Source organism: Globicephala melas, chromosome 17, assembly GCF_963455315.2.
Source record: "Globicephala melas chromosome 17, mGloMel1.2, whole genome shotgun sequence".
NCBI classification, from domain to species: domain Eukaryota; kingdom Metazoa; phylum Chordata; class Mammalia; order Artiodactyla; family Delphinidae; genus Globicephala; species Globicephala melas.
In genome coordinates, this window is record NC_083330.1 from 16,999,109 (window position 1) to 17,025,927 (window position 26,819).

Below are 26,819 nucleotides of genomic sequence, written 5' to 3' on the forward strand. Positions count from 1 at the left end.
GCTACATAAGAATATTTTAAATGAAGTAGTTTAGACTTACCTGAGTTATTTCAATATTAAACAACAATTAGATATTTTAAAAAGCAATCTAAGGTTTGTATTTGTCATCCTGTCTTTTAGGCTATAGCTGTTTGCATGGAAAATGGAAATTTTAAGGAAGCAGAAGAAGTCTTTGAAAGAATATTTGGTGACCCAAATTCTTACACGGTAATTATTTAAATTAGAATCAGAAGTTTGGAGCCGTTTATATGGAATAAGGAAAATTGAAAGAACATTGGAGGAGAAAAGAAACGTTTTCTCTTTTAAACAGTAGAGTCCAACAGAAATATAATGCCAGTCCCGTGTGTGATTTTAAACTTTCTAGTAGCCTGGCTTCCCTGGTGGCGCAGTGGTTGAGAGTCCGCCTGCCGATGCAGGGGACACGGGTTCGTGCCCCGGTCCGGGAAGATCCCACATGCCGCGGAGCGGCTGGGTCCGTGAGCCATGGCTGCTGAGCCTGCGCGTCCGGAGCCTGTGCTCCGCAACGGGAGAGGCCACAGCAGTGAAAGGCCCGTGTACCGCAAAAAAAAAAAAAAAAAAAATTTCTAGTAGCCACATTAAAAAAGTAAAAAGAAACAAGTAAAACTAATTTTAGTAACACTTTATTTAACCCAGTATATCCAAAAACATTATTCTTTTTAACAATCAATGTAAAAAGTATTGGTGAGATATTTTGCACTCCCTTTTTTGTACAATCAGCCCTCTGTATCCTGGGTTCCATATCTGGGGATTCAACCAACTGCAGATTGAAAATATTTAGGGGGAAAAAATTCCAGAAAGTTTCAAAAGCAAAACTTGAATTTGTCACACACTGGCAACTATTTACATAGCACTTACATTGTATTAGGTATTATAAGTTATCTAGATATGATTTAAAGTATATGTGAGGAATGTGTAGGTTATATGCAAGTACTACACCATTTTATATAAGCGACTTGAGCATCCTTGGATTTTGGTACCTGAGGGGAGTCCTGGAGCCAATCCCATGTGGATACCGAGGTACAACTGTAGTAAGTCTTTGAAATCTAGGGTGTATTTTATACTTAAGGCTAAATTCAGGCTTACGCCTTGCAAGGGCTGAGTAGCCTTGTGTGGCTAGTGGCTACCATACTGAGCAGTGCAGGTGTAGGGAAATGCATTATAACTTGCTTATTTTTCTGGAGGTTTCTTATGTTATCACTAGTTTTTGTGTGTATGTGTAATGTTAAGGTCAATAGAAGTTAATTTTTCAGTATTAAAAACAAAGTTATGAGAGCAAATTAAGCTTATTCAAAGAAGTGTAGTTTTATACAGTTTTTAGTGAACTCTTTATTGAACAATAGCATACCTTTAGTAGAGTACATGTATCATAAGTGTATAAGTAGGTGTATTTTCACAAAAGGAACACACTTGTGTGGTGAGCTCCTAGATCAAGAAACAGAACATCACCAGCACCCTCCAGGCACTATCCCAACCACCTTCTCAAGGGTAACCGCTATCCTGACTTGTAACATCCAAGATTAGTCTTTCTTATTTCTGAACTTTATATAACAGAATCATATAGCAAGTTTATATTTGTAAGAGAGATACATGGTGTTGCTTATAACAATCGTTTGTTCATTCTCATTGCTCCACTGTAGGAATATACTACAATTTATCCATTCTACTGTGGATGGACATATGAGTTATTTCCATATTTTTTCCATTACATTCCTTTACATGTCTTTTGTAGAAAAAATATATGTGTTTCTATTGGGTATATACTTAGGAATAGAATTGGTGAGTTGTAGGATATGCACATACTCAGTTTTAGTAGATACTGCCAGAATTTTCCAAAGTAATTATCAATTCCTGCAGTAGTGTGGGAGAGTTCCAGTTGCTTCACAGACCTTATATGTGGTTTTCATTATAGTCATTCAGGCAAATATGTAGTGCTATCGCATTGGGTTTTAATTTCTGTTTCTTTGATGATTAATGAAGTTGAGTACCTTTTCACATGGTGGTTTAGGGGAGAGGGAATCACCTTAATTCACTGAAGGACTGAGCCTTTAGTAAGGCTTATTCTAATTTGCCCCTGTTCCTATGGTGTAACCCTCCTGAGATTTCAGCTGGAAGCCTGGTATGTTTATTGGGTTCCCTGCCCTTACTTTTTTGCCTTAGTGCTGTGAGACTACTGAAAATTCCACTCTACTTGTACGTCACAGAAGAGGAAACTTTATGGCCAGTAAGCCTAAGAGAGAAAGTGTTAACCTCAATAATATTCGTGATCAGGTTAATACCAAGTAATATATTGAAATAGCATTTCCTATACTTCTGATTGGCAATGATTAAAAATGTCTTAGCACACCAACAGTTGGCTCAAAATGTGGAGAAATGATAAAAGTGCCATACCTTCCTCTCAGAAGGGTAAATTGGTACTTAAGCTTTGGAGAGCATTTTAACAAAATCAGTAAGCATGCATTCCAGCAATTCCACTTCTAGATAAATGCCCTAGAGTAACTGTTTTTACTTTCACTGCATACTTTTAAAACCATGAAGCTTTATTAAAAAAATAAAAACTGAAAAAAGAAAACTAGGCTGTACTGTGACAATTGTTCTGGGATAGAGCTTGAGAAGTGGAATTTTTTTAAAGCTTTATAGCTTTATTGTGCAACCAGCATTGAAAGAACTGTTGTCTAAGAAAAACTTGTACTGTGCCCAAGAAGACATGTAGGAAAATGTTTAATAGCATTGTGGTAATAGAAAATAGCCTACATGCTTTCAACAGGCTGGAGGGAAAGGTGAATAAATGGTATATATTTTTTAAAATTTACTTTTATTTATTTATTTATTTATTTTTGACTGCGTTGGGTCTTCATTGCTGTGCGCAGGCTCTCTCCAGTTGCGGCGATGGGGGGGCCCCTCTTTGTCACGGTGCGCGGGCTTCTCATTGCGGTGGCTTCTCCTGTTGCAGATCACAGACTCTAGGCGTGTGGGCTTCAGTAGTTGTGGCACACGGGCTCAGTTGTTGTGGCTCGCGGGCTCTGGAGCGCAGGCTCAGTAGTTGTGGCGCACGGGCTTAGTTGCTCCGCGGCACGTGGGATCTTCCCAGACCAGGGTTTGAACCCGTGTCCCCTGGACTGGCAGGCGGATTCTTAACCACTGTGCCACCAGGGAAGCCCCTAAATGTATTTTTTTGTTTTTGTTTTTTTTTTGCGGTACGGGGACCTCTCACCGTTGTGGCCTCTCCCGTTGCGGAACACAGGCTCCGGTGGCGCAGGCTCAGTGGCCATGGCTCACGGGCCCAGCCGCTCCGCGGCATGTGGGATCTTCCCGGACCGGGGCACGAACCCGTGTCCCCTGCATCGGCAGGAGAACTCTCAACCACTGCGCCACAAGGGAAGCCCGAAACTTTCTATATTTTGCTCAACTCTCTGACATCCATGTTGATTTGATATTTATAGAATTACTAGTTACTTTCACTGTTGTACAGTATTCCATTGATCAAAAATACCATTTAGGGCTTTTATCAAAAATACCATTTAGGGCTTTACACCATTGGTATAAAGTTAAAACCATGCTAAACAATGCTATATATATTGTTTATGGATGCATACATATGTAGTGCAAAGGAATGCGTGGATGTGCTAAAGTTCTAAATTCAGGATAATGGTTACCTTGAGAAGAGGAAGACCAGGGTGGGGGAGGGCGCCATCAGATTATGGTAGTAAATAAGGCTTCTATCATACAGATAATTATTTCTTAAACTTGGTAATGGATATTTAGGTTCATAAGGTTTTTTAATCCTTTTGCATATGTGTAAAATATTAAATTTTTTTAAGTCAAAAAATATATTGGTGGGCATTTAAAACGGGAGCATTTTTAAAACCTCTTGAGTTTTTGTTTATAAAGTGATTTTTTTCAATTAAATAATATGACAAAATTTCTAGTATTTTATTTGTGCTTTATGTGCTAGTAAGTTTCTTCTGTTTTCTTTAGCCTTTAAAAAGGAAATTGCTTATGATAATCTCTCAGAAAGATACATTCCATTCCATTTTTCAACACTTCAGCTACAACCGCATGATGGAGAAAATTAAGAGTTATGTGAATTATGTGCTAAATGAAAAATCGTCAACCTTTCTAATGAAGGTATGCATATTTCAGAGAGATTCTAAACAGACTTAAGAGTAATTGTTACAATAAAGGAGAATACTTGAAATAGAAATTCTTCAAAACTAATCAGAATTTTATTTAGTGATTTTGTAGAAGAATGTGGTGAAATGTTATAATTAGTGGATCTAAAGGGTTTATTGGTGATCTTTGTAGTATTTTTACAACTTTTCAAAGTAAAAGTTGGGGAAATTTTTCAAAATAGAAAGTTGAGGGGAAAGTTATCAAAACGAATTAAGAAATAAGTGAAAAGAAATAGTTTAATTAAATTTAAATGAAATTTTTAGCATATTTTTGGGAAAAGTCAAATTGGACTGAAGAAGGATCATTAAAATTTTTCTTTTTACACTTTATCCTGTGTTAGCCTCAAAAAGTTTTAACTTAATATGTTATACGAGAGCATTAATTTGAGATAGTTTTATTTTAAAATAGATAGAATCTTTAAAAAAATTTTTTTTAAAGTAAACTTTTATCTTAACACTGACTAGAGAGCATTGTCTGTATCAAGTACCTTTGCAAGGAAAGCCCTTCTCCATAATTCTTATAAACCAAGCAGGTTGCTGATGGTGATATTATAGTTACTGAGGAAAATAACAACGCACTGCCCTTTATTGACCTGTGACAAGACACTTGGGTTATGACTGTCAAAGAACAAGAAGGCTTAATTAAATGTTACTTGTTTTAAATGTCTTAATGCATCCCTTCGTCTCCTGCAACCCCCTTTTTAAGGCAGCAGCAAAAGTAGTGGAAAGTAAAAGAGCAAGAACAGCAGCTTCTCAAGATAAACCTAATAGTAATGATATTGAATTGGAAACGGAAGCTAATTTGGATATAGGAGAAAGGTTTGTAAATTCATTAGTATATTTTTTGTCTTATGAATGTAATATCTATGTAAGAGTGATGCTAGCGAACCATTGTTAATAAAAATGATTATCGAGTAGTAGGTATATTGCGTTACTGATGGCTAACGTTTGGATGTTTGGGAGTGCTGTAGAGTTAGGGCTTACGCATATTCTGTTACATATGCTAAGCAAAAGTAGAGAGAAAATAGCACTGTGTAGCTAGTGTGAGTGACATCATTTATCATTCTCAGGGAACATGAACTCTAGAACAGTGTTGAGGTTGAAAGCCTGAGTCATCTGTGCCCCTTAGTTCTCAAATCCTACATGCCCTCATGTGATTGTTGTACTGAGGGTTATTCTAATATGTTAAAATATTGTTCATCTTCTCTAAGGGTAGGCTAACTGCTTCATCTGGTGCGCAAGTGCAGAAACTGATTTGCTCCAGCGCGGGAGGGAAACAAGCCTGTGTCAGTCCTACAAGTTGAGAGACAAGAGTTCAGTTTCTAAAATTATTTCTTCTTTAGGGATTTTCAAGGGTAATTTTTACAGAATTGGCTTTTACCTTTTGCTTTAGAAACTAACCCTACTGAAGAAGATAAACTCTACCATTATAATGATCTTTTCTACTGAACCTATGGTCCATTCCTCCTCTTCATCCACCCTTAAACCAAGGCCAAATAGTCAAATCCTTCTGGTCTCTGGATGGATGTATTTGGCAGTGGATGTAATATTACTCTTCTCTTGGGACCATGACGTAAGCGCTGTAAGTCCCCATCTTAACTACTTATTGAGAGGTGGGGATTGGAGTCTGAGTTGGATGGACATGGCATTGGTCACACTTCAGGACTGAGCTCAGTCTTACAGTTCTTTTTGTCCCTGCCTATCAGAGCATGATCTGTTCCTCACTGCTTCATCTCCCCAAGGGCTCTATTGCAGTCTTATTGCTCACTGGGTTTTTCCTAAGACCCATTTTGAGAAGTAGGGATTTCATTTTTATTGCTCAGTTATTTCATTTTGTTTAGGAAATCAAAGTTTAGTAGTACCAAGACCCAATGCATTCTGTGGCCCAGCCTTCCTGCCTACTGTAATACTGCCTTAAAGTAAAGTAAGATTAGAACTTACCGTGATTCTTGCATATAATGAACATGTTTCCTATGTATTCTCCTAATGTAGTACTACCCACTTATTTCAAATGCCCTCCTAGACACAAACACAGTTCAGTGTGTAAGACAGAGCTCTAGATGTTCTCATCTGTCTCTCTACCCTAACTCTCCTCCTTTACCTCACACATCCAGTTGGTTGTCTCCCCAAGTGTTACGAATTCCATATCAGAAATGCCTCTCTAATCCATTCTTACCATTTATATCCTAGATTATTACTTAGCTTTGTGCCACACAAATCCATTCTTGATGTGACTTCCAGGGCTACCTTCCCATAAAAATAAATCTGTTTAACTCACTTCCCAGCTTAATAACCTCTGTTGGCTTTCTGTTTCCTACTTGATGAATTAGATTTTTGTGTTTTTTTTGTTTTTTTTTTGCGATACGCGGGCCTCTCACTGTTGCGGCCTCTCCCGTTGTGGAGCACAGGCTCCGGACGCGCAGTCTCAGCGGCCATGGCTCACGGGCCCAGCCACTCCGCGGCTTGTGGGATCTTCCCGGACCGGGGCACGAACCCGTGTCCCCTGCATTGGCAGGCGGACTCTCAACCACTGCACCACCAGGGAAGCCTGATGAATTAGATTTTATTGCATGGCTTTCAAAGCCGTATATAGCCCCTTTCTGGGTGGTTTTTTTTTTTTTCCCTCATATACACCTTGTCCCTAAGCATTAGCCCCTCCCTGCCCACATCCGTGGCACTTTCTAGCTATACAACTTGATCTTCAAATATTACAAGTTCTTTCATGCCTTGACTCTTGCTTCAATTTTGGATTTCCTTCTTTCTCTTCAAGGTAAGCTCTTATTTGCCATTCAAGTTCTAGCTCAAAGTTCACCTATAAGAAGTCTTGTTGAGCTCTGAGCAGAGTTGTCACTTGTGTGCTCCCACAGCACCAAGTCATACCTCTATAGGAGGACTTATCTTCGAGAATAACGTATCTGTTTACCTGTCTATCTCACTAGATGGAGAGTTTTTTGGAGGTTCTTAAATAGCTTTGAATCCTTGGTGCCTAGTTCATTACCAGGCATGCATTACATCTTGTAGTGCACTAGACACAGGGAGAAAAACCAAAAAGTAGAGACATGGTAAAGATAAGAATCAAGCAAATATCAAAACCATCCTGGGAGTCAAATTCACCAGTTTCAAGGCAAGAATGAATAAGACGTAAGTGAAGCAAGGATAGAAACAGAAGTGTGATTTCAAGGTCCGACAAATGCCGGGAAAGATGAAACCCTCGTGCTGTCAATACTAGATAAAATATTTTGTTCTGGTAAAGCTTATAAACTATTTGAGGCAATAAGAATTACAGACTTGAAACAGAAACAGTAGCAGACATTACATAATTTGTTGTTTAAGTTTAAAGATAGACTTAAATGCTGAAGGAGTTTGACGGACAGCTTCAAGAAAGTGTGAACATGGAGCCGGACCTTGAAGGATGGTTAAGGTTTTTACAGGTGGATGGAAGAAGAAATGTCATTTCAGGAGAGAGGAAGAGTTCCAGTGAAGGCATCGAGCTGTAGATGGTCCTGCTGTGTTTGTCGGAGCTAATTTTAACTGTAGCAGAGGGGAGGAATTTTATTAAAAAGGCTGGTTGGAGACTGCTGGGGAGGATAAGAAATTAAACTTGAATTCATAGAAATAAAGATCCATGAGAGAGTTTTTGAAAGAGTGACATTGTGAATGCTCAGTTACAGCTCAATTCTGCTGAACTTATGTTTGGGGAAGACATTGATTTAATGTCTCTGGTAAGCACATCTGGGCAAAAATTATCCATGTTGTAATAGACTGTAAAGGTCTTAATTTTACCAGAGTTTCTTACCAGAGATACGTTTTATAAGTTGAAAAATGGCTTGATTATGTGGAAAGTACAATCCTGATGAAAAGTTTCTCTTGTTTACATTCTTACAAATGTTTTCTTCTTTTAAAGTGTTAGTGACAAACAGTCTGCGGTAACTGAATCCTCAGGGGATACAGTATCCTTATTGAGGTGAAGTAAATTGACATTTTTCTTCTCTGTGTTTAAAATCTTTGAAACAATTCATGCAAACCTAGGTAGGTTATAATAGCTGCCACGCAAATGGTATGGTTTGAAGAATTATCGCAGGGTCCTACTTAACCTCCACAGATATTTAAGACCCTGATGGGTCTTGAAAAGCCAAACTATGGAGACCTGCGTTTTGGGATCCTGGGTTGTTTCACATTATTTCTACAAGGAGTGCATGTGGAGGGAGTACCTGAACTTAAAGCAAATAATTAGTAAACTCTTATTCTGTCAGAAACAAGGGTGTGATGCTGGGGCAGGAAGGGGATGGAGCTTACATTTCTGAGGAATGCCCCAAATTGCGATTTTATGCAATTACTTAAAAAGCTGTCTAATCATTAGAATGCTGTAACAGACAATGTAACGTGTTCAGAGAGCAGAACGTCCACATGAATGATTTCATAGTGTAGAGCAGTTGGGATGCTAAGTGGAACCGTGGGGCGGGGGTGGCTGACTTGGTGTGGAGGAGGTCACTGGAGATGAGGAGTTGAGGGGCCAGTTTGTTATCTGGGTTATCCATGGAAACACGGAAATAATTCATGGATATGGCGGCACTCGGGGATAGAGAAAGATCTGCGAATCATGGGAGGTGCTTGGAAGGATAGTGAAAGATTATGGAGCATGGTAGATAGCAATACACCTCAGTGGCATGAATCCTCAAAGGCTAAGATTTCTGTGGAAGCAGGATCCTGAAGGTGGCATCCATTAGGAAATGGAAAGTATAAAGACCCACCTCTCGGAGCCTGTGGTTTGCGGAAGATGAAGCTAATCTCTACTTAAGGAGGCCACAAAGGAGAGAAATATTGTTCCCGGGGAGAGCTAGACTTAGACAGACGACGAAGTTGAGACTGGCATTCCAGAGAGCACAATAGAAAGTTTGGGGACGGCGGGAAAGCATTAGTAGGTTGCATAGAGCACTTACAGGGGTCAAAGTGTAGATTTTAGGTGGTGATAAAATAGCTGCCTAAGCTCAGTTGAACTTTTTTTTTCCATTTTAGTCTGTTCCTTTGTAAGTTTGAATAATACGAACATTGCAGGTTGTCAAAAAATTCTGTCACATCCTGTATTTCCAAACAGTCTTACCTTTCCGGAAAGCCCTTTCTGGAATCTATGAAGATAAGTGATAACTACCATCATGTATAATGGAATTTTGGAATTTCTCTAACTGGAATGCCAAAAGAATCTTGATTTCTGAGTAGATGAGATGGAGAAAATAAATGGGAGAGAGGGAAGTCTGAAGAAGAAAAATCTTAAGAGGCTAAAGATTAAGATGGGGCATTAGGGCTTCCCTGGTGGCGCAGTGGTTGAGTCCATCTGCCGATGCAGGGAACGCGGGTTCGTGCCCCGGTCCGGGAGGATCCCATGTGCAGCGGAGCGGCTGGGCCATGGCCGCTGGGCCTGCGCGTCCAGAGCCTGTGCTCCGCGACGGTAGAGGCCACGGCAGTGAGAGGCCCGTGTACCGCAAAAAAAAAAAAAAAAAAAAAAAAAAAGATGGGGCATTAGTGCAAGGAGAGCACCAAAGGGAAACAGACCAAAGTAGAAGCAGGTCCTGGATAGAGATTGAGACAAATCATCTACCTTTTTCTATAGCTTTTCTAGTCTTTGCAGAACAAGTCACAAGCTTTTGTGTTTCATTTAGGTCTCACAAAAATCTCTTCTTATCTAAGTTGAAACATGGAAACCGACAACAAGATGTTGATAAGAAAGAGGAAAGAGCGGAAACTCTTCAAAGTAAGTACATTTATTACAGTTTTCAGAGTGGAGAATCGATACTTGAAAGCGATCCAGCCCTTGACCACACCCCACAACACACAAACACACATCAGAAAACTAAAGCACGAAGGGATTAAATGTCATGACTTCAAAGAGATAATTAGAGGTGGTGCTTAATTTAGAAAGTTACAGTTGGTTCCTGTTATTTACGGTAATGTTCTATAAGGTCATTGTGAACACTTAGTGAATACTGAATGATTACAGGGGAATACAGGGTTAGGTTCTTTTGAGCCTGTGGTTACAACATTTTGGTCAACTATTCAATACATAACCTTGTTTTATGTGTTTCTGTTTATTTATTTAGGCCGCACCATGTGGCATGCGGGATCTTAGTTCCCCGACCAGGAATGGAACCCGTGCCCCCCACAGTGGAAGCACGGAGTCTTAACCACTGGACCGCCACGGAAGTCCCTGTTTCTGTTTAAAGAAACCTTATTTAATATACATTGTTGATTCATTAACATTGAACCCAGGCCAACAGCACTGTAACTCACGCCTGAATGAAGCTTACCTAACCACATATTTTTCTCTGTAAGGAACATCATACATAGCCTTCTTGCACTCAAGAACACTAGACAGCACTTCCACAATACACTTGGGGAAAATTTTAACAGCAGAATTACCCCCAAAACAGCACAAAAATATGGCACTAAATAGACCGTAAAAAGAACAATTATTTCTAGCCTGGAAGCTAAAATAAGAAAGCAGAGCTTCACCTTGTTTAACCTCAGCTGGGAACATGAACTCAAATATTTTGCCACTCTGTGCATGTCCACCGGTGTCCACAAAAGCACTGCAAGTTTTGATTTTTGTTACAACTTTCAGCAGGTAGGTGAATTTTCAAATACCAGAATCCATGAATATAATGAGGATTGACTATGTATAGACTCTGGCATTGCAGATTGCATTTAGAATTTATTCCTCATTGCATTTAGAATTTATTATCCTTATAAAAGGCATTGCTAGATTTAAAAAACAAGCAACAATAACCAAAAAAAAAAATCTTAAAAGCAGTCTGTAATTATTTTCGATGGTAATATAATTGTAAGTTCCTCCTTGGTATATATTCATTCAAAAAATGTTTATTGAACCCGTACTATGTTCTAATGCAAGGATTTTTAAACTTTATTGATCCAAATCTAAATACTTACTGATCAGTATAAAAATAATAGGTGTACCAACTTGATTCCAGGTACATAGTATGCCTGAAGTAAATATTAATTGAATAAATTTATTCTTAGCTGATGGCTGATGATAGGGCCACTGTTAGCTAGTATTTGTAAATTACAGCTCTAAAACATTTACATCTGTAGATATTATCATCGTCCTCACTTTAAAGATGGTAAAGTTAAACTCAAAGAAATATTTGCTTCATGTTGGTGGAGTTCCTAGCTGCAAAATGACTAGGAATCATAATTCTAGAGTAAAATAATTTGGGGATTTTCCTGGACTTTTAATTTCATAATAAAAAGTTCAAAGAAATGGAAGCATACACTTTTTTACACTCTAGCTGATCAGTAATTGAACCAATGAAGACCATAATCACATCGTAGAGTGGCTTGACAGTGACTATGGATACTGAACCTAGAAGATCCTGTGAGTTTTAGTACATTTCTTGACTTTCTGTTAGATGTTAGTAATATATACATATACCTTTCAAAAAAGTCCAAGTTGCTTAAATGTTACCTAGGTATCCTCTTTTTCCTAATAGAGGATATTTATTTCGTTCATGCTAAACATTTAAAAAAAATTTTTTAGACATCTTTTAAAAACCATTTTTTTTCAGTTTTGTAAAATTGCTATGTACTTTTAAAAAATCAAGTAATTCAGAAAAATTGAAAAAAAATCACTTAAATGCTTTCTATGCAGAAAAGTCTAACCAGCATTCAGTGAAATGATTAATATTTGAGTTAAAAGCTTTTTATCTATAACCTCAATCCTCAAAACAATCTGGATCAGTACTTTTTTTTTTTTTAATCACTCCCATTTTACAGATGAGGAAGCTGAGACAAAAAGAGGTTAAGTGTAAAAAGCCCTTGGTCACACAGGTCATGAACAGAAACAGAGCCAGAATTTGAAATCAGACATTTCTGACTTCAGAGCCCATGTCCTTAAATACTGAGATAGATAGACTGCCTCAATGGAAGAATAGATAGAATCAAAGCAAATAAAAATTTATAAAAATGTGATGAGGTTGCATATGTACTTAAAATATATTTACATTTAACTTTTTGAAGGTGAAACTGAAGGATTCAATGAACTTCACATAAATGCTGTTTCATAAGAAATATATCAGTAAGCCATATGATTCCTCCAAAATGAAGAATAAATAATATGAATTGCTTTGATAGGTTGGGTCAGTTTGCCTCTATAACTAAATTTCAACTTTAGACTACTGATTGATTTCAGCTGTAATGGGTGAAATTAGCACAAAAATTTTGGCTAAATGTAGTATTCTTTGGAAATACTTTTCCTTACAACTTTGCAGATTTTGCTCCATTATTTTCTGACTTTATGAGCGCTGCTGTGGACAATCTGACATCAACCTGACTTTTTCCCCCTTTGTATATGAGTTGCTTTTTCTTCATAGTTGCCCAAGTTTTTCTAATATGTGCATTTAATGCTATAAATTTTCCTTTAATTACTGCCTTAGTTGCATCCCACAAATTTTTATATGTTATATTTTCATTTTCATCAAAATATATTTTTTTATTTCCCTTGAGACTTTTTTCTTTGATCTTCTGGGCTATTAAGAAGTTCTTCATTTGGGCTTCCCTGGTGGCACAGTGGTTAAGAATCCGCCTGCCAATGCAGGGGACACAGGTTCGAGCCCTGGTCTGGGGAGATGCCACATGCCGCGGAGTAACTAAGCCTGTGCGCCACAACTACTGAGCCTGCACTTTAGAGCCCACGAGCCACAACTACTGAGCCTAGTGCCACAACCACTGAAGCCCGCGCTCCTAGAGCCCGTGCTCTGCAACAAGAGAAGCCACCTAATGAGAAGCCCGTGCACTGCGACGAAGAGTAGCCCCCTCTCGCCGCAGCTAGAGAAAAGCCCGCGTGCAGCAACAAAGATGCAACGCAGCCAAAAATAAAAATAAATAAATAAATTTATTTTTTAAAAAAAGAAGAAGCAGCTCTTTGTTTAAACAATTTCCAAAAATTTTAGGATATTCTAGATACCTGTCTGTTAATGATTTCCAGTTAATTCGGTTCCGACCTGAGAATATGCTTTGAGGATTTCTTTCTTTTTCTTTTTTAATTTAAGATTTGCTTTATGGCCCAGAATATGGTCTGTCTTGGTGACTGTTGATGTGCATTTAAGAAGAATGTGAATTTTGCTATTGTTGAGTGGAGTGTTATAAAATGTCGATTAGGTCAAATTGATTCATAGTGCTTCTCAGGTGTTCTGTATGCATGCTTATTTTTTGTCTTCTTGTTCACTAATTACTGAGAGAGAAGTATTGAAATCTCCACCTATATATGAATTTCTCTTAATTATTAATCTCCGTTAATTTATTTTTGCCTTTTTGGTCCTCTAGCACCTGTTAGAACAGTTCCCAATATGAAAATCTCTGTTCAAAATAACTGGTGTGGTTTCCATTAACCTCACCAGCACATATGATCTGTTCCTGCACTGATACCATATTGTCTCAATTACTGTAGTTTAGTAATAACTCAGTGTGTGATAGGGCAATTTCCTTCATCTTTCTGTTATTCTTTAGGAGTATCTTGAGTATTCTTGGTGTTTTGGTCTTCCATATTGTCAGGGGGAAGAAAACCACTTTATAGAAGATTGCAAGCAGTGAAGCTGCTACCACTCCATAGGTGCCAAAAGTAGACAACAAGACTTGCGTCAGAACAAGACGGTTTATTACAGCACAACAGATAGCAACAGCATATGGCATCAGCGTAGTTGTGCTGGTTCCCCTCGCCAGGTCCCAAAGACAGTGCAGTGGGCCCAGGTAGATGCTCTGCAGGCAGTAGGTTGTACTGCAAGGAGGAACCTGGGGCCAAGGGCACGTTTTGAGTAAGGAGCAAGCAAAACGTAGCAAATAATCCAGTTGCCTTCCCCAGGAGAGAGTTAGTTACATGGTGGTCAGACCGTGGTTCCCTTGACCTATTTAGGTTCCTGACTAACTGTAGAAACTGTTTAGTATCAGGGAATGAGTAAGCCTTGTACATTCAGCAAGAACTGAAGGGATGCTCAGGGCCCATGATGGACTAACTCTCCTAATACATAATTTTAGAATAACCTTGTTAAATTCTACAAAGAACCCTGTTGAAATTTTGATTTAAAATTACATTGTAATAGTAGACAGTTTTCTTTTTTTGTTTTTTTAAATTAATTAATTTTATTTTTGGCTGTGTTGGGTCTTCGTTGTCGTGCACAGGCTTTCTCTGGTTGCGGCGAGCAGGGGCTACTCTTCGTTGCGGTGCGCAGGCTTCTCACTGTGGTGGCTTCTCTTGTTGCGGAGCGTGGGCTCTAGGTTCGCAGGCTTCAGTAGTTGCAGCATGCAGGCTCAGTAGTTGTGGCTCGTGGGCTCTAGAGTGCAGGCTCAGTAGTTGTGGCGCGTGGGCTTAGTTGTTCTGCAGCACCAGGGCTCAAACCCCTGTCACCTGCATTGGCAGGCGGATTCTTAACCACTGCGCCACTGGGGAAGTCCTAGTAGACAATTTTGGAGACAGCTGACACAATTATATTGTCTTCCTCTACATGAGCAAAAAGCATATTTCTTTATTTAGATTGTCTTACGTATATATATTCTTATAACTTGTATATGTGCATGCACACACGCATATATATAGTAAAGCTTATAATTTACTACATACAGATCTTGACTGCATTTGCTGGATTTATCCCTAAGAATGTTAAATATTTTATTACTATTGTAAATATTCTCTTTTGACTATTTTAGTTAAATATTTAAACTGTTGCTAATGTACAGAAACACTGTTGAGTTTTGTTTATTGATCTCATATGCAACCATCTTGCTAAACCCTTTTTAATTCTATGTGTATATTCTTTTAGGTTTTCTATACAGTTGACCCTTAAACAACATGGGGATCGGGGCACCGACTCCTGTGCAGTCAATGCATCCTGCTATCTCTGCCTCAAAAACGAAAGAATTGATAAGTGATTCACCTGAGGGCAGGAAGCTAAAACAGTTAGCAGAATCAGAACTCAAACCCTAGTTCTTTTGATTCCACATATTGTGATCGCTAATCGAACACAAACTCTTCCCCACACTTAAAGATCTGTAAAATGAAAATACAGGTACTATGTTTATTGAAAAAAAATCCATGTATAAGTGGGCCCATATAATTCAAACCCATGTTATTCAAGGGTCAACTGTACACACAATTTTCTTTCAATAATTACCATTCTGTTTCTTTTGAGTTGCATATACATTTATTTCTTGTCTTACTAAACTGTGAATAAGAGGGAAAGAGGGAAGGGTTTACTTCTTACACTGTGTCAAATACTCCTTAAACATTATATTAAGAAATTACAATTGTATAAGGTAAATATTATTCCTTTTTTAAACAGATAATGAAAAGGCAGGCACTAGGAGGTGAGATGACGTTTAAAGGCATAAAAGAATCAATAGGGCTTCCCTGGTGGTGCAGTGGTTGAGAGTCTGCCTGCCGATGCAGGGGACATGGGTTCGTGCCTTGGTTCGGGAAGATCCCACATGCCGCGGAGGGGCTGGGCCCGTGAGCCATGGCCGCTGAGCCTGCGCGTCCGGAGCCTGTGCTCCGCGGCGGGAGAGGCCACAACAGTGAGAGGCCCGCATACCGCAAAAAAAAAAAAAAAAAAAAAAAAAGAAGCAGCAGCAAAGCTAGATACAGACTATACCTCATGACCTATGTTTGAGCATCCTGTCTTACTTAGACATTACCCAGATATCCAAAATTATACTTACCGTTTATACTAGATTTTAAAGTTAACTAAGGATCTTGGGAATTATATTTAAGCTGACCTATTACAGAACCTAATTACTGCTGCTATCAAAAAGTTTGTCAGAATTATACTTCAGTTTAGTTAAACACATATGTTTTTTCTTATTAGTTATCTATTTTATACATGTTAGTGTATATATGTCAATCCCTATCTCCCAATTCATCCCACCACCCCCTGCCCCACTCTCCCCCCTTGGTGTCCCTATGTTTGTTCTCTACATCTGTGTCTCAATTTCTGCCCTGCAAACTGGGGCATCTGTACCATTTTTCTAGGTTCCACATATATGCGTTAATATACGCTATTTGTTTTTCTCTTTCTGACTTACTTCACTCCGTATGACTGTCTCTAGATCCATCAACGTCTCTACAAATGACGTTTCTTTTTATGGCTGAGTAATATTTCGTTCCTTTTTATGGCTGAGTAATATTCCATTGTATATATGTACCACATCTTCTTTATCCATTTGTCTGTCGATGGGCATTTAAGTTGCTTCTATGACCTGGCTATTGTAAATAGTGCTGCAGTGAACATTGGGGTGCATGTGTTTTTTTGAATTACGGTTTTCTCTGGATATATGCCCAGTAGTGGGATTGCTGGGTCATATGGTAATTCTGTTTTTAGTTTTTTAAGGAACCTCCATACTGTTCTCCATAGTGGCTGTATCAGTTTACATTCCCACCGACAGTACAAGAGGGTTTCCTTTTCTCCATACCCTCTCTAGCATTTGCTGTTTGTAGATTTTCTTCTGATGATGCCCATTCTAACTGGTGTGATGTGATACCTCATTGTAGTTTTGATTTGCATTTCTCTAAGAATTAGTGATATTGAGCATCTTTTCATGTGCTTCTTGGCCATCTGTATGTCTTTTTTGGAGAAATGTCTGTTTGGGTCTTCTGCCCTTTTTTTTCTTTTACACTTTAAACATCTTACAATTTTATTTGTCACTCATACCTCAGGAAAGGGGAAAAAGAAAGTAAATATATTAACTTGGTAGAATCTTTGGTAGAATTAAGAATATAACTGGGCAACACCTTGCAATTCTGTAGTACAGTATCACAAGTAGTGTATTGACATTGATTCAACCAAGATATGAAGTAGTTGCATCACCGCAAGGATACCTTGTGTTGCCCTATTATAGCAGATATAACTGTTTTAAAAGTTTATTTTTTACTTCTGGTTGGTACTAATATAAATTCTAAATAATATGTTTGTATTTGCATTTCTTTCAACAATTGCTCTTAAACTAGGAACTTTAATACTCACTTCCAGAGTTTTATTAGTTTTAAATCTACTATTGGTTGCCTTTATAACTCGAAATAATATACTGCTATATTTTATTTGATTTTAGATAATACCTCCTGACTCCCTATAATGTGAAAGGAGGAAATTACCACTCCTTCACCTCACTTTTCTTCTACCCACGTTTTCTGCCTTCTCACTGCTGTCCTCTATACCCTACTTTTACATTGTCAAGGTTTACAATATTGTACATCTTTTTTATGTTAATTAATTTAATTTTTTTAACATCTTTATTGGAGTATAATTGCTTCACAATGGTGTGTTGTGTTAGTTTCTGCTTTATAACAAAATGAATCAGCTATACATATATCCCCATATCTCCTCCCTCTTGCGTCTTCCTCCCACCCTCCCTATCCCACCCCTCTAGGTGGTGGTCACAAAGCACCGAGCTGATCTCCCTGTGCTATGCGGCTGCTTCCCAGTAGCTATGTATTTTACATTTGGTAACATTCATAAGTCCATGCCACTCTCTCACGTCATCCCAGCTTACCCTTCCCCTCCCCGTGTCCTCAAGTCCATTCTCTCTGCCCTTTTTTTTTTTTTCTTTTTCCTGCGGTACGCGGGCCTCTCACTGTTGGGGCCTCTCCCATTGTGGAGCACAGGCTCCAGATGTGCAGGCTCAGCGGCCATGGCTCACGGGCCCAGCCGCTCCGCGGCATGTGGGATCTTCCCGGACTGGGGCATGAACCCGTGTCCCCTGCATCGGCAGGCGGACTCTCAACCACTGCGCCACCAGGGAAGCCCTGCCCATTTTTTGATTGGGTTGTTTTTTTAATATTGTGCTGCATGAGCTGTTTATATATTTGGGGGATTAATCCTCTGTCCGTTGATTCGTTTGCAAATATTTTCTCCCATTCTGAGGGTTGTCTTTTTGTCTTGTTTGTAGTTTGCTTTGCAAAAGCTTTTAAGTTTCATTAGGTCCCATTTGTTTATTTTTGTTTTTATTTCCATTACTCTAGGAAGTGGATCAAAAAAGATCTTGCTGTGATTTATGTCAAAGAGTGTTCTTCCTGTGTTTTTCTCTAAGAGTTTTATAGTGTCCGGTCTTACCTTTAGGTCTCTAATCCATTTTGGGTTTATTTTTGTGTATGGTGTTAGGGAGTGTTCTAATTTCATTCTTTTACATGTAGCTGTCCAGTTTTCCCAGCAGCACTTATTGACGAGACTGTCTTTTCTCCATTGTGTATCCTTGCCTCCTTTGTCATAGATTAGTTGACCATAGGTGCGTGGGTTTATCTCTGGGCTTTCTATCCTAGAATGGCCCTTCTTCTTGACACCCTTTGCAGGAGCAGTTCTGCCAGGTCCAGGTTGGAAAGGAAACACACACACCCCTGATTTTCAAAGACTGATCTTTGCACTATATCACGCTGCTTCCAGATTCAAAGGAAAATAACTACACAGAGTTCTTCTTTTAAAAAAATAGCTAACCAGTAGATAGGAATTTCATGGTAACCTTTAAAATATTCTTCTGGGACTTCCCTGGTGGTCCAGTGCTTAAGACTCCATGCTTCCACTGCAGGGGGCATAGGTTCCATCCCTGGTCAGGGAACTAAAATCGCACATGCTGCACGGTGTGGCCAAAAAAAAATTATATACTTCTTTTAATGTGAGACAATTTTTGATGACAGCATTTCTACTTTTAGGTGGAAGAAAGAAAAAAGAGAAGAGTAGGCAAGCCACTGAAAGCAAGAGAATACGTGTTTTAAATAGTCAGCGTCTAACTCCTGAAAAACATCAACCTAGAAAAAAACAGGTATGTTTATTATAATTAAATAATACTTAATGGATATTAAAGTCATAACTTGAATAATTGTGATTATTTCACATTATTTCTGTTCAACCCTGAAAAATCTTGAGGATAAAATGTTTTCTCTTTGCCATCTTTAATTTTGCCATCTTAGATTTGTTGACCAATTTGCCTATTCAAAGTTCACCCACATTTTAAAGATTTTCTTAAGCTGGATGTTAGTGACATTTATTTAGAATTATTGTATTACTGTCATCATAAAATCAGTTCATCAGATGTAGGGTGGAACTTAAATCTACTTGATAAGTTTTTATATTTGTATCTTCCTAACATAGATTCTATTTATTTATTTACTTATTTAATTCATTTATTTTTGGCTGTGTTGGGTCTTCGTTGCTGTGCACGGGCTTTCTCTAGTTGCAGCGAGCAGGGGCTACTCTTCGTTGAGGTGCACAGGCTTCTTATTGTGGTGGCTTCTCTTGTTGCGGAGCACAGGCTCTAGGCGCACGGGTTCAGTAGTTGTGGCTCATGGGTTCTAGAGCACAGGCTCAGTAGTTGTGGTGCACGGGCTTAGTTGCTCCACAGCATGTGGGATCTTCCTGGACCAGGGCTCGAACCCATGTCCCCTGCATTGGCAGGTGGATTCTTAACCACTGCACCACCAGGGAAGCCTCCATAGATTCAATTTAAATAAGATTTTTCTGTGCTTTAAAAAAAAAAAAAAGGAAAAGAAAAAATATCATTTGGTAAAGAATTTTTCTATTCAGAAAGCTAAAATGGGTTCCTTTTAGGATTCATTTTATTTGTTTGCCCTCTCAGTGATTATAGTCCTGTGCCATCCGTCCAGTTTCTGAAACCATTGTTTACTGTATTTTATCTGGTTTTCTAGTTGTTCACAGCAGGTGAGTAAATCTGGTCCTTGTTTGATCATGTTGGCAGTGGAAGATGATCCTATACTTTTCTTCTTACTCTTCTTTATTTAAGATGCTTTTTTTTTTTTTTGATAAGCTATTTGCAAATGGTTCATTGTTGAGGTGCTGGGCTAGGGTCAAGTTCTAGGTTACTAGGGATATCTCCTGTGACCCAAGTTTATTTTGACCATGCCTTCTCCCGCAGTGAACATAGCAGTCAACTCCAGTTTTTGGTTTGCTTCCTGCAACTATTGCTTGTCTGCATGATTCCTAATTTAGGTCCACCACCTCTACTTTTTGGAGGTAATGCTGGTTGAGAGAGGCTCCTGCTGTTGCAGACCGGGGATTTAAGGTGTATACCTCAGGATATGTTCCTTACTTTGGAAAAGTGTATGCCACGGGCTTTCTGTTATCTATAGGTAGAGTGGCTGTGCCTCACTTCTTCACATACCTTTTGTCAGTTTCCACCAATAATGGACCCCATTCACCTATGTTATGGTTCAGGCCAAAGAGTTCTCTTAATTTTATGAGTTTGGGATTTCATTTCTTTCCGTGTTGCTGTTGGGTGAATTCCCAAAGGAGAATGAGGAAATGTTGACCGTATGCCACTATATGCAACCAAAAGTCATATATATTTTTTGTCTTTGATTTTTTTCCCACTTTGAATATGATGTGCCAAGATGTAGATTTTTTGGTATTTATCCTTCTTTGTCTTCTCTGAGCTTCCTGCACCTGTTTTGTTTTTTTAATAAATTTATTTATTTATTTTTGGCTGCGTTGGGTCTTTGTTGCTGCGTGCGGGCTTTCTCTAGTTGTGGCGAGCGGGGGCTACTCTTCATTGCAGTGCGCGGCCTTCTCATTGCAGGTACTTCCCTTGTTGCAGAGCCGAGCTCTAGGCACGCAGGCTTCAGTAGTTGTGGCTCGCGGGCTCTAGAGCGCAGGCTCAGTAGCTGTGGCACACAGGCTTAGTTGCTCCGCGGCATGTGGGATCTTTCCGGACCAGGGCTCAAACCCGTGTCCCCTGTGTTGGCAGGTAGATTCTTAACCACTGTGCCACCAGGGAGGTCCGAGGGCAGGCTTTGTTAATGAGAACAGAATGCTCTGGATGTATTTTGAAATGGGTATTTTCCTCTTCCGCCTGCTAGAAGCAGGAGGAGATTATTCTGTCATCTTCACCATGAGAACCTGGTGGGGCTTTTGGAGAGAAAACTCACAAGTTTGTGGGCCCCCTAAGATTGGGCCCCTGGAGTTTTTAACTCAAGCTTGTTCACAATGAGCCTCCCTCAATTTGTCCATCACAGTTAAATGTTCCTCCCAGTACTGGCCCCAGCTGTGAGCTGCTTCTCCTGGCCTTCTGCTTTCAGTAATCTATGATTCTCTGTATCCACCTTTCTGTTTGCCCTGTGACATTAATTTTCTGATGGATCTAGGAAGAGTTATTGACTTTACAGTTTGTTCACCATTTTTCTTGTTATGACGACTGGGGTGATATTTCCAAGCTCTCCAGGTTGGTCTAAAATCCAGAAGTCTCTGCCTCATACATTTTATCTTTCCCTGTTATTCTTCTGGCAACAGTTGTAAATGGGATTATAGGTGTTATTTATAGGTATATATCAAGAAAAGTTTCTGTCTTTTTTGTATTTGAAACAAAATATGGAATATCAACTACATAACATAGAATACAGGTGATATCATCTATCACTATTTACTATGTCAAAAAACAATTCTGTGTCTGGTTTTATTTTTAGCTTTCCACTGTTGGCTTTTTGGTGGGATAATTTGTTTCAGATGAGTAAATGATTTTATCTTACTTTGTGTTGAGATTTTGGTTCTTTAAAATTTTTTATTGCAGTAGTCTTGCACAGTTTCTTCTTGCACAGTTTCTTCTCACTGCATTTGTATGTTAAACAGACAAAGATATTTTTGCCTGCCTCATCACAGTTTGAAAAGAGGCCTTCCTTTTGTAACTTTATTCAAGAAGAAAAGTAAGAACCTTTCTACAATAAAGACTTTTTTCCCATAGATGGTATGTAATGGGAATTACGATACAATATTTTGTTTGTTTTTTGTGGTACGCGGGCCTCTCACTCTTGTGGCCTCTCCCATTGCGGAGCACAGGCTCAGTGGCCATGGCTCACGGGCCCAGCCACTCCGCGGCATGTGGGATCTTCCCGGACCGGTGCACAAACCCGTGTTCCCTGCATTGGCAGGCGGACTCTCAACCACTGCGCCACCAGGGAAGCCCTACAGAGCTCTTTTTATCTTGCAAAACTAAAACTCTGTACCTATTAAACAATAACTCCTCATTCACCCCTCCCCCCAAGCCGCTGGCAACCAACTTTTCTACTTTCTGTCTCTGAATTTGACTGTTTTAGGTACCTCATATAAGTGGAATCCTACAGTATTTGTTCTTTTGTGTTTGACTTGCTTCACTTAGCATAATGTCCTCAAGGTTCATTTACACTGTAGTACGTGTCAGCGTTTTCTTCCTTTTTTAAGGCTGCATAATGTCTCGTATTTATATACCACATTTTGCTTATGCAGTTCTCCATCAGTGGACACTTAGGTTGCTTCCACCTTTTGGCTATTTTGTGTAATACTGCTATCAACAGGGGTGTACAAATTTCTCTTCAAGTCTCTGCTTTCAGTTCTTTTGGATATATACCCACAAGTAGAATTGGGTTACATGGTACTTTTAATTTTTGAGGAACCACCATAGTATTTTCCCTAGCAGTCACACAGTTTTTCATTCCCATTAACAGCACGTGAGTTCCAGTTTCTCGTCCTCGCCACCACCTATTATTTTCTAGTTTTTTGGGTGGTGGACATCCTAATGGGTTTGAGGTGACATTTCCTGGTGGTTTGGATTTGCACTTCCCTAATGATTAGTGATGTTGAGCATTTTTTTCAAGTGCTTATTGGCCATTTGTATATCTGTTTTGGAGAATTGTCTACTCAAGTCCTTTGCTCATTTTAAAAATTTTATTTATTTGTAGTAAAACATAGCATAAAACTTATCACCTTAATCATTTTTAAGTGTATGATTCACTGGCATTAAATGCATTCACGTTGTTGTGCAACAACTTCTGGAACTTTTTCACCTTGCAAAACTGAAACACTCTACTCATAAGACATTTCCCCCTTCCTCCCATTCCCTGGCAGCCACCATTCTGCTTTCTGTTTCTGGGAATTTGACTACTCTAGATATCTCATGTAAGTGAAATCTTACAGCATTTGGCTTCTTGTGACTGATGATGAGTGGATTTTTAAAGCAAATGTTTTTGCTTTAACTAATAATCTCCCCGGCCGGGGAGTCAGCCGGGGAGATTATTCATAGTTCAGAAACAGTAAATAATCACTCAGGTGATCATATTGCTCCTCAGCATGTCAGCAGAAGGGGTGATTAGTTGGTCACCTATAGCAAATGCCAGGTGTCTGCAATCTTTTTCTGTGTATAATAATGAATTTGACTTTTAAAATTCTTCAGTCATTTTCTCCAAAAACAAAATAGTGTTTTTTTTACTAGTTTGTGTTAGTTCTCAAAAATCTGTTTTAGAGAAGATTTGAGTTTTATGTGTGTGTGTACTTTGCCCAACATAGAACAGGGTTTTCACTGAGTTCATTAGGGAAGAATTAAATATTCATAAGTTCTCGGTATTTGTGAATCCTACATATCTCTAATCTATTAACAGTTGTAGAAAAGCATCTTAAGAGACAGTGTGGACTTAAAGTCAGATGAATTGGGTTTGTGTTTAGCTCCGTCATTTTGTAGCTGTCTGATCTTGGGCAGCTGAGCCATGGTGTGTTCATGTAAAATGAACAGTAACATAGTCAGGACCCTTGACAATATCACCACAATGAGATCTTACAGAAATCTAAGATACGTTTACAGAATTTCTTCCACCGTTAAGAAATTGTAACATGATACTGATAAAAAAAGTTGTATTTATAGTAGATATGTTATTTAAGGAATTGTTTCTGTGAATAACTCTTCTATGTTTTATCTACTTTTGACGGATGTTAACTACACTTATTGTGGTGATCATTTCACAATATATATGAATACTGGATCATTATGTTGTACACCTGAAACTAATAAAATGTTATTTGTCATTTATACCTCAATTGAAAAAAACATAATTGTTTCTGTGAATAACTATCTTACTTTTCATCAAAAGGCATGGCTTTGGGAAGAAGACAACAATCTGAGATCTGGCGTGAAGAAATACGGAGAGGGAAATTGGTCTAAAATACTATCACATTATAAATTCAACAACCGAACAAGCGTCATGTTGAAAGACAGATGGAGGACTATGAAGAAGCTGAAGCTGATATACTCGGACGATGAAGACTGAGTGTGTTTGTGGAGCCCGATAAGACGGCAGTTAAACATTTTGATTCCTGCATTTTGCGTGAAACTTGGTGGTCATTAATGTAGCTTAAAATTTTGTTTAAAGCATTACAGTATTTTTCTGCGGCACAGTCATTTAATATGAGGATTTGTGCTGTACGAGCAAGATTATAGACCATCATTGTATTCTTTAAGAATCTTTTCACTCTGATAAAAAAATTAATTTTTTGAACCCTAGTGCTTTCAAAACTCCTACCTCCAAACCCTGTTCCAATAAAAAGGTGAAAGCCTGGTAAGAGAAAAAATATATTGCTGTTAACCTATTCTGTGTCTGTAGGCTGATTTCAACTCCATGACACACATAAAAGTGAAGTTTCTAAATCAGTGAATAGGCCTTTGACATAAGGGGTAATGATTTGATTTATGGCCTTAATATATTAATTACTAAGATATTTGCTTATAGAATGGTAAATATACAAAGTAATCTGTGAGTTATACTTACATTTTTCTTTTGGTACTTTCATATAAAGGAAAAAACTTGAAAATAGTAATACCCATAGGACAGAGTTTATACTACTACTAAGAATAGCTTATGTCTCACTTAGGTACATTGGATTTTTGTTCTAGTGTTAAAACTTTGACAAAGATGGTTTTGAATAAATATCCATTTCTCTGATATTTTCATTTAGTTAGATAGATATCGGGCCTAAATGGTATTCCATAAATGCTTAAATGGATTTTAACCATGATCATTTTTTTTTGAATTTTATTTTATTTATTTTTTTATACAGCAGGTTCTCATTAGTTATCCATTTTATACGTATTAGTGTATGCATGTCAGTCCCAGTCTCCCAGTTCATCCCACCACCACCACACCCGCCACTTTAACCATGATCATTTTGACGACTGTGATAAATACTAAATAAACAAGATCATGCATACCTTATTAGACAGTTTTGAATTTTCACCAACATATTCTTTAGAGGATTTAGTCAAAAACTAGAATTATTTAGCATTTTGAGTTATGTATGCTTTATTTAACAAATGCATGAAAATGCTTAAGCATTTGCTTAAAAAGTTAAATGACTATTTTGTAATCTGTATTTCTTTATGAAAGTTTTATACATTACTTTCTCATTGTTCCTGAAGTTGTTGTCCTATACGTGTAATAAATAGAAATGTGGATAATGTTTCCTGACTCGGTCTGTCCTGTTACACCACTAGTTACTGTCACCTACAATACTGTCACACTACAATACTGTCTGTATTGCAGACATTTTGATGGTTAGTGCCAAAGCCGATGGCATGAGCCAAAACAGACCAGTTGGTCAACCTCATTCCAAACATACCCTAAGTCATCAAATCTAAGTTGATATTAACTGTAAGATGCCTAGTTATTTTATGTGCCACTAAAAACATCACTATCAGTTATACTATAAATTGTTTTTTCTTAATTAGAATTTTATTTTACTTTAATTAAAAGAGCTGTTATAGATTTATGTAAGCATAGATTTTTATCGTATAACTTGTGGGTGCATAAAAAAGAAAAGCAAAATAAATTGGGTAATTAATTGTATTCCTTGTACTTCCTCATTTTAATCTGAATCTTTTGAATTTTTAAATTGAAATTTGTTGAGATAACTATAGATTCATATATAGTTGTAAGAAATAATAAGAGAGGTCCCTTGTACACTTGTTCCAGCTTACCCCAATGTCAATTTGTAAAACTATAGTATATCACCATCAGGATATTGGCATTGATATAATTCACCAATTTTATCCAGATTTCCCCAGTCTTGTACCATGTGTGTGCAGTGTGTGTATTTAATTCCAAAAAGCTTATCATTTGTGTAGGGGCGTGTGTCTACCACAGGCAAGATACTCCAACACTGAGGATCCCTTCTGCTGCCACTCAACTCTCCATCATTCCTGCAACCCCTGGCAACCACTAATCTGCCCTCCATTTCTAAGATTTAATTCAAAAGGTTACATAGAGAGTGACAAATGGCAGAGTAGGGAGATCCAAAGAGCCGTCCCTCTTCTGAGGCAAGTAGTAAGCTGACAAAAACTGTTAGAATCAACTTTTGGAAACAAATCTAATAAAACTTAAAACAACCGGGACACGCTTAATGAAGAAAGAGGCTACTAAATTTTGGTAGGAGGATTTTGGTGTTTTTGCTTACCCGGCTTAAGGCCACAAGTGACTTGTGCCCTTGCTGTGGCTTGATGCTTCGGCAAGTGCCACTACAGTGCTCGGGATCGTGGGTGGTGTGTTTTGACCTGTCTGTCAGTTCCCTGAGGGTTCAGTTCAGGGATTGCCTTTGTTTTGCCCCTTCTGAACTCTTAAGGGCTTTAAAAACATTACCTACGTCTGCCTGGGGTCAGGGACAGCAGACAGGCTGAAAAGCCTGGAGAGGAAGGTACATGGCGGGTTAAGGCTTTGAAGGACTCTGGAGTAAACCAGGGAATCCAGAAGGCCAGGCGCATGCCCAGGACTAGACGCAGTCTCAGCAAAGACCTGGGGGGACCCTAGCCCTGTACGCTCAGTGACCTTTAGGCTTCATA

The 26,819-nt window shown here is 38.5% G+C and overlaps 1 protein-coding gene across 6 annotated transcripts in view; it reads left to right on the plus strand.

Moving 5' to 3' along the window:
* TERF1 (telomeric repeat binding factor 1) overlaps positions 1-25,780 on the plus strand; it is a 38,576-nt gene extending 12,796 nt beyond the window's left edge. Inside the window, exons 5-11 of one of the 6 annotated variants that reach the window (XM_070043971.1) lie at positions 121-207; positions 3,997-4,146; positions 4,897-5,009; positions 8,095-8,154; positions 9,848-9,939; positions 18,889-18,998; positions 24,082-25,780. In XM_070043971.1, the coding sequence (XP_069900072.1) occupies positions 121-207; positions 3,997-4,146; positions 4,897-5,009; positions 8,095-8,154; positions 9,848-9,939; positions 18,889-18,998; positions 24,082-24,258 (789 nt within the window). In that variant the 3' untranslated portion in view covers positions 24,259-25,780. The remainder of the gene's footprint in view (positions 1-120; positions 208-3,996; positions 4,147-4,896; positions 5,010-8,094; positions 8,155-9,847; positions 9,940-18,888; positions 18,999-24,081) is intronic. The other 5 variants (XM_030859572.3, XM_030859570.3, XM_070043972.1 and 2 more) reach the window with 5 other exon arrangements.
* The last annotated feature ends 1,039 nt before the right edge of the window (positions 25,781-26,819 follow it).